Genomic DNA, 8,181 nt, shown 5'->3' with positions numbered 1-8,181 from the left:
CCCTGCGCTGCCGAGCCGGTGGGAGCGGCGGGAGCCCCCGGGGAGGGACGGGGCGCTGCGAGCTCCGGCGTGGGGCGCTCCCGGCCGGCGGCCACCGACCCTCCGGGGGACGCGGGAGGGAAGCGATTTTGCGCCGGGTCCCTCCGGTTCCTCCCGGGAAGGGCGGACGCGGCTCCTCGCCCACCCCGGCCGCGGGGCCGCCGCCGGCAACGCCGCCCGTCCCGTCCCGCGGCACCCGGGGCGGCCCCGGCTGCGGGGCGGGGGTCACGGCTGCCCGGAGCGCGGGGCCGCGGTGGCCGGGCGGGACCGAGCGGTACTTACGGTGTCGGCGGCGGGGCCCCGCCGGGAGTCCTCGCCCGCTTCCCCTCCGGTGGCGGCGGGCTGGGCGCCCGGGGACGGCGGCTCGGCGGCCCCGCGCATGCGCTCGGCCCTCGCGGGCTCGTCTCACGGTGCCGGCCGCGGACGCGGGTGGGCTTCGCTCGCCGCGGCCGGAGCCGGGGGGAGCGAGGCCGGCAGCCAGCGCTCCTCGCCCCGGCCCCGGCACGACGGGGCGGGCTGCCGCCGGGGCCGCCCCCGGCCAGGCGAGAACAGCAGCGGGGGCCGCCGCGGCTCAGGGGCGGTTTGGAAGGGGAGCAGCCGCCGCAGCGCCCGCAGCGGGGCGGCGGGCTGGGGAGGGCGCGGGGGGAGCCATGGGGCCGGCGCCGGGGGGAGAAATGCCGGAGAAACCGGCGTGAGAGCGTGCGTGTGGAGTGAGCGGGTGTGGGTGCGTGCGCGCCCGGGGGAGGGGGTGGGAAGGGCTTGAAGAGGCGGCGATGCCCCCGCGGGGCTCGGTACTGCTGCTTTAACGTTCAAAGATGCCTTAAATGAGCGCCGTGCTTATAAACCCGGGACTGGAGCACGCTTGCATTTTAAGTAACTGCAGGGATGGATCTTCCCTCCCTCCCCCCCAGCCGCCTCCCGTCTTCCAGAGCCGCACAGCTCACCGCCGCCGGGCTCTCTGGTCTAGGTCTCCCGTTAAAGCGGAGCACGATGTTACGCGGCTGCGGCGGGCGGGCAGGAGCCGCCGGGCTCGGCCCTCACCCCGCTCCTCCGGTGCGACCCTCTCAGCAGCGCCCTTACCAACGCCGCCGCGTTTTGGGGACTACCTCACCCATAACGTCCCGCCACCGCGGCCCCCCGGGCAGTCCCAAACGCCGTCTGCCGGGAGGGTGCAGCGCCCGTTAACGGGACGGCTTCCGCTGCTTGTGTCGCCGCCGTCCCCGGGCAGAGCGGCACGGTCTTCCCGCGAAACCGAGACTGAGCCGGTGCATGAACGCCCTGCGCGTTCCCGGTTCCCGGAGCTGGGCTCCCGGTTACCGGGTGACCTGGCGGGCAGCCCTGCCGTCGGGGCTGCTCCCTTCCCGCCTGCGCACCGGGTGCGGAGCACGGCGGCGGCAGGAGCCAGCGGACCCGGGGAGCGATGGGGATGGCAGCTGGGGAGCGGCGGGCTTTGCCTGTGGAGCCCGGGGCTCTCAGCCGGGGGAGCTCACCCAGCGCCCGCGACGCTCCCACGCCGGTGCCGGCTTGGGGGGACGTGGGCGGACAGCGACTTCCCCGCTGCGGACGCGGCCCCACGAGCGGTACTCACAGCGCCGGGCGGCTCGGCTCCGTGGCACGCCGGGCATCTCCGGCGCTCCGGGGGGAGGCGGCTGGGCGGCGGCGGCGCCGGGGCCGGGCCGGGGGCCGGCGGCTGCTCAGCCCAGCGGCCCCGCAGCAGGGCGGCGAGCGGGCAGCGGGCGGCCGCCCCGCTCCCGGCCAGCAGTGCAGCCAAGCCCGCGGGGCCGAAGCGGGGCCCCGGGGCGTCTCGACGGGGCGCCGAGACGAAGCGCGGGCAGGGCCGGCGGGCGGGGAGCTGCGGCCGCAGGAAGGGGCTGGCGAGCAGAGCTGACAGCGGGGCGAGGGGCCCGGCAGGCCTCGGAGGCTGCGGCGTGCGGGGGAGGTGTGGGAGCGGGGGGACGGGGCGGGGAGAGAGAAAGAGAGAGAGAAAAACACAAAATAAGCATTACCGGAGGGGCAGGCGGGAGCCCTGCGCAGCCCAGCCCCGAGCGGAGCCCCTCCACCGCAGTGCTAATCCGGGGGGTGTCCGCCTTGGACCCCCACCGCTCGGTGCCTGGGTGCTCGGGGCTGCCCCCTCAGCACCCCCCCGCCCCCGCAGGCACGCTCTGGGTTTTCAACTTTTCTAAGCCGCCCCTTTTAGGTGCGGAGCGGAGGAGACTTCCCGTACCGAGCCAGCACCCCTTGGGGTTCAGGGCTGGCCATAGTGCCAGACGAGCACGGGGACGAGGCTGACCACTTACAAAACTACACACAAAGAGCAACCTCCCCCCGCCCCCAGAAAAACCCAAAACCCACCCAAAAAGACAACCATGGCCGGCGGGAGGAGCGGCGGCGGCGGGCGGGTCCCCGCGGAGCTGAGCGCAGCCCCCCGCCCGCGCCGCTGCCGGCGGGTCCTGTCCAGGGTCCTGAAACCGCTCCGCGGTTCGGTGTTGGCCGGGCGGCTCGGCGAGCCCGCTCCGGTCTGCAAGCGGCAGGGTATCATGGTCCTCCCCTTCTTTGCTGAGTCTCATGGTCCTGGAGAGGAATACACCCTACTAGAGTGTGAGCCCGGAATAGGAATAGACAGGAATCACTGCCATTCGGGCTCTGCCTCCCTTTTCTCTAGAGCTGATTTCTGCCTGTTCCTGTTCAGGGCTCTGTTTTTTCATGAGGCCCAGCCCTTCCCAAAACATCTTCCCCATTTCTGGCCTACAACCAATCTCTTGACATCAAAGAGACAGGAACGGAAGTCTGCACAGTGTGAAGAAGGCCTTTCCCACTGTGATGGTGCCACCCTTGAAGGCCAAAGCCACAGGGAAGAACAAGGGAGAGAACAAGGCTGTGATGCTGTTGGTGCCAGGGGAAGGTGCTCGTTAGAGCTGAGAGCTGCAGGGAAAGCTGCCATTCCTGCACATAAGGAGAGCTTGCTGTTGCTTAGCAGCAGAGAGTTCTAGGTCTGTATGGAGAGTTGAACTAGGGTGGAAGCTGGTCAATGTTCCCAGGAGAGCAGAAAAAATAGAAAGGTTGGTTCCTCCTCCTCTACCTTAGTATTTCTCCTGGCCAGCGGCAAGGAGCCCTTCTGCAAATCTCTGCCCTTTTGGTCGTGGCACAAAGCACGTGGCTGGGATGTTAAATACCCTTTTGTGCTGGATTACAATTGTCAAGTCCCAGATAGGACCCATGGAGATATTACAGGCTTGACAATTAGGATTATATGATCCTGCCTCATTCCTTGGCAGAGAAAAGGAGAGTAAGTGTACGAAGGTGCTTCTTCACGTATCCTGAGATCAAGATCAAAATACCTGTTAACACCACTGGCCTTTGAATCCAGCTCCTCCAGTCACACTGCCAGGAAGGGCAGTCATTTCTCAGACCAGTGAGTGGATGCCTTCTCCCCCCTATGCCTTCTCTAGACTACAGTCCCAGGTGGCTTTCTAAATCTTAGCAGGAATGCTTGAACAAGTGCAGGTTTAAAATGCTGGCACAGTGTAACCCCTTTGCATTTCTCTCAGGAGGGTCATGATCAACTAACACGTTATTAGATGGCTAGTTTTTTCAGCATTAATAATGCATAGTGATAGTGCATAGTATTGTATAAAAAGTATAAAAAGATGGTACTCATTCTCCCTAGTGTGAATGGTGTTAGACAAAAAATGCCACCTAAGCTGAGAATCTCCCAGTGCTTCATGTTTGTAGACAACTCTACTTAGCTCTGTAGGCAGGTACATCTGCATCATTGCATACATACACAACCACCTAAATCCTGAAACTACTGAGCAGCTTGGAGGCCTAAAATCCTCTCAGAATTGGTAAAACAGGCACCTTCTCCTTTCTCCCTGACTATTAGATGCAGGCCAGTGTCCAGGTGCATAATACAGAACTACATAAACAGGTGCTTGGAATTCGTTGAAATGAGGTTTAAAGATGAGGGACTTTAACAGCTGAGAGACACAGATTGAATCCCTTCCTCTGCCTAAAAGGAATCTGAGCATGCATTTCTCATGCGTGGAAGAAAATTCCCTCAGTCATCAGAGTAGCTTGCCGTGTGCGGGCATGTCTGTGACCGTACTCTTAGTCCCAGCTGCTGCCCCACTTTGTGCAGGTTAATTCAACTTCACTAGGACAGGGAGTAAGTAAAAATGTGTACATCTTGACAATCTAGTTAGGCATGGGAGTATTGGGCCTGGGTCTTGGTTCTGTACCAAAAAGACATTATGGAAAATGGAGTGTTTATGCGTGAACTGTTTATTTAATACAATTATCCCATATAGCGGCACTTTTGTGTGTAACGTACAAGGTAAATATTAAATCGCAACTCAATGTAAATATTGATATTAGCTGCTACTGTATAAGGCATTAGAAAAAAAAATCTTTTACTAGACTTTCCCTAACATTTCATATTATGTCTACATAAGCTAAGTAGTTTTCTTTTATTCTATGTCAGAAAGGAGTGACTTTATCGGAGGGTGCTCTTGCTGTTTAATATTTGAATGTTTCTTAGACACCAGCCTCTCTCTGTCTGCAGATCTGTCTAGTTAATATATTTTCCTCATTTTGTCTTTGTGAGAATAAAGGAACCTGTTATTGCTGTTGTTGTTATTATTACTACAAACATGTATGGTAATTTTTTTATTTGTAAAATTCGAAAATTTTAACAACAGGTTATAAGAAAGGCAATATAGAACATGTGTCTGTATTTTAATAACATCGTATTCCAACATTCTTGCCATCACACTTCAGTGGGTGACATAATGCACACATTAGCTTTTTGGGGACTGTTTTGCTTTAAGGAGTTAGGACAGATTGCTGGGCCTCACACCTGAACTTCTGCTCCTGGCCCAAGGAGAGCTCATACAATTTGTATGGTGGCATATGGGCACTAGTCTATTTTAGTATTTCCTGCTCACTTTGACTGTTAAATAGAGAGTTTCTAGACCATTGAATGGAGCTGATTCATAGTAAATTAGTAAAAAGTAAATTCTTACTTTCAAACAGAAAGTAAGAAGCCACTTTTGACTATTTTCATTGACCTGAAAGTGCCTTTGTTACAAATCCCTTTGAAGACTGATAGGCTTTTCTGGGAGAGGAGGTATTTTCAGAAGTAAAACAAGTTTCCAGGGACTGCAGTTGAACTTAGTTGTTTTTTGGTTTTTGGTTTTTTTTTTTTTTTTTTAAATATATAGATCAGCAGTATTCTAGTATTTGCTTTATATTATTCCTTAATAAAAACTTAAAATGTAAATACATATAGATTTAAAAGACGCATTTTAAGCAACCCCATTTTGAAGTGAACACAATGCCAGTGATATTACGGGAAACAGCTTTCTTGAACTTTTAAATAATTGTATTCTTTCAACATTAGTTATGTACAGGTGTAAGAAACTTTTCTTAATGGATCTATTAGTAATTGATTTCAAATAGAAGATGTAGGTTCAACGTTGATGGGAGGCAGAATAAACATGGGAGTCTTCGAACATGTAAAACTAGCCATAGAACTGCATGGAGTAGCCCACAGAGCATTCACTTATCCCACGTGTGGGGATGCCTGTTAGTTTCTTCGTAAACATTAATAGCATTGTGTTAAGTCACCAGTAGAATTTATTTTGTATAAGCCCAAGTGTGAAAGTGCCCCTGGGAAGTTCCTCCCGATGCCATGTCATTCATACTCTCAAAACGTAACCATTCAGTAGCACGTAGGTAGAGCATAGGGTTTCTCTCAGTCTTTTGCTGGAGGACTAAGTTTCCTCAAGGTCCTCTGCTAAAACCCGTGATTGCATTATGTTAGGACTAATGCTTGAAAAGTTATTGTTATGGTTAGACTCAGCTTAAATCTCAGTACAGCCAGAATTGTTTGCTGTGGATGGCTCCTCTTAGTACTTTGCTAATTATTTCAGCACCGTAAAATTATTTTCTAGGGTGATGTACTTTCTCAGGGTTGGCCAACCCCAGTTCTGCCAAAACTTTCAGCCTCAGGGTTTCTATCAGTCATCTTCTACTCCGAAGTCTCGGGAAGTCTGGAAACGAGCCTCTGCTGTCTCCACTCACAACCCTTTTCCACTCCTACGTATCACCTCTTTGTTATTCCTAAGGAAGAGGAAGCTTAAAGAGAAATAATCTTTGAGATGGAATTAAATATTAGAAATAAGGAGATGTTTTCCAGTAACAGGACCGAATGCTGGGTTTTAGAGCATCAGAGTGAGCTCAGTGATGGCTCTGCTCCTCATTCTGGCCCCGGTCCAGCTGATGCGTGCAGGCACTGCGGGGTTCGTGAGCCCTGGGATGGAGTTCTGTGGCACAACTCGTGTGCTTAAAGTCCTCGGTGACTCAGAGTTTCTGGCAGATTGACAGACTACCCAGGAAGCGGCAAAGAAGGTCTAATTAGAAATTGCAATATGACACATACAAAAAATGAAATCTTTGCTGAAAGAGGACTGCATTAAGAAACTATCTCATTCATTTCATTTGCCATGTTTGGCAAATTGAAGGCTCACTATATTCTGTCTGAACATCTCACCTTACGTATGCCAATAAATAGTTAAAAATGTAATGCCAACTACATTTTTTTAAAATCATGAGGTTAACATACATCTCTAATTCTATCCTCTAATTTTTTTTTTTCATAGAAGTTTAAATTATCTGGACTCATTAAAAAACCCTACAGGTTTGGGTTGATTTAAAAAAAAAAAATATTCCCCCTTCACAAAAACGTTCTGTTAGTGTATGTCGCGATGACATCACAGAACCTGTACCAAAGGTCTGGGCAAAATGTTGACCGGAAAAAGATTAGATTCTACATGTACAAATTGTGAATTTCCAGACGATGGAAGGAATCTGCTCAGTAACTCTCATTGCAAGCTTCCAGAAGGTGTCACTGTGCACCTACAATTTGAATGGGGAACCTCAACAGCTGAGGGTAAGTGCCAAAGCACTATTCCTCCTTGTGCTATCAGAAGTCCTCTTCTCTGCTCATAATGGAAATTAAATTAACTAAAACGAGACACAAATATTTTCCTCTTTTCATGATTAGAAAAGGAAAAATAACTTCATAGTATCCATGTCAGTCAAGAGTGGATCCCACCATGACCTGCAGGAACATTCCTGATATTCTGGGTCACACATAAATTATTACACAGGATCCTTACCACATAGGTGCTTGGTAAGTAATAAATATAACTAAATTAAAGAAGAATCCAAAAATGATAAGACTGCAATTTTTAGGTATACAAAGTAGTTTGTAGTTATATTCCAGAGCTGATTCAGAAAGGAAGATTAATGGGGCAATCTGGAATCGATGTTCCTGAACAGTGTGAGATATCAGAGTAGTTCAAAGTGTATCTGAAAGCCCGGTTGCACAATGTGGCTGCACAGTAATATTTCAGCTTGACAAGATTCTTGAGGAAGCCACTGTGACTTCTGCCATTGACTTTTGATCAGATTTTGGACCTTAGAAAATCTGGAGGAATTGGGGGAATTATGCAGCCATGTTTTAAGGCTGATGGGAGAAAATACAACTCACAGGATGTGGCGGAGAACACAAAAAGACATCGGAGCTAAAATGCACTATAATTCCTTTGAAAAATAAGAACAAAAGAATAAAGAGCAGGCAATGACAGATTGCTAAAGAGTATGAGGTTAAAAAGAATAGTATCAGAAATGAGAATGCTCTAGGCTGATAGATGCTGGCGCGAAGAGCAAACTCTGTATTTGTCTCATTACAGAGCAGTTTGAGCTGGTGACCAGGAGTATTTCTCCAGCATCTTAAAAAGACCTTTGAATAATGTTGGGAGGAAGTGGAGCTGATCTAAGAATGATGGGGAGGAGAAGGTGTGAAAATATTTGGGAAATGGGAAAACTTCAGGTGATGTCTACCCCAGCATACTAAATTATCAGTGGAACTGAACAAATACTGATTTAGAGAGGTCCGGTTATCCCTGTTATGTAGATACCTTCGTGGAAGTGAGTGGAAAAGTCTGGGGCTTCTGTGCAGAATCTCTTACTAATCTTCTCAGAGATGCCTTACACGCTCTTACCCATATAGAAGTGCATGCCGGATTAGAGACACTGTGATTACAGATAGCACAAATGAGTGGCTAAATGTCAGGCTTG

At 51.6% G+C, this 8,181-nt stretch overlaps 1 protein-coding gene across 5 annotated transcripts in view; it reads right to left on the bottom strand.

Moving 5' to 3' along the window:
- The window catches only part of RGS20 (regulator of G protein signaling 20), a 42,403-nt gene that overhangs the window by 22,341 nt on the left and 11,881 nt on the right, over positions 1-8,181 (bottom strand). The window contains exon 1 of one of the 5 annotated variants that reach the window (XM_063326872.1): positions 2,046-2,352. The exons of 1 other annotated variant lie outside the window; for it this stretch is intronic. Coding sequence is in view for 2 of the 4 variants with exons in the window: in XM_063326869.1 (XP_063182939.1) it covers positions 322-420 (99 nt within the window). In the remaining 2 variants the exon portion in view is untranslated. Of the gene's footprint in view, positions 1-321; positions 923-1,145; positions 1,438-1,627; positions 2,007-2,045; positions 2,353-8,181 lie in introns of those variants that run through there. 3 more of the 5 variants (XM_063326871.1, XM_063326870.1, XM_063326869.1) reach the window with 3 other exon arrangements.

This window comes from Chroicocephalus ridibundus, chromosome 2 (assembly GCF_963924245.1).
Source record: "Chroicocephalus ridibundus chromosome 2, bChrRid1.1, whole genome shotgun sequence".
Taxonomy (NCBI): domain Eukaryota; kingdom Metazoa; phylum Chordata; class Aves; order Charadriiformes; family Laridae; genus Chroicocephalus; species Chroicocephalus ridibundus.
This window is presented reverse-complemented; position numbering and strand designations above follow the sequence as displayed.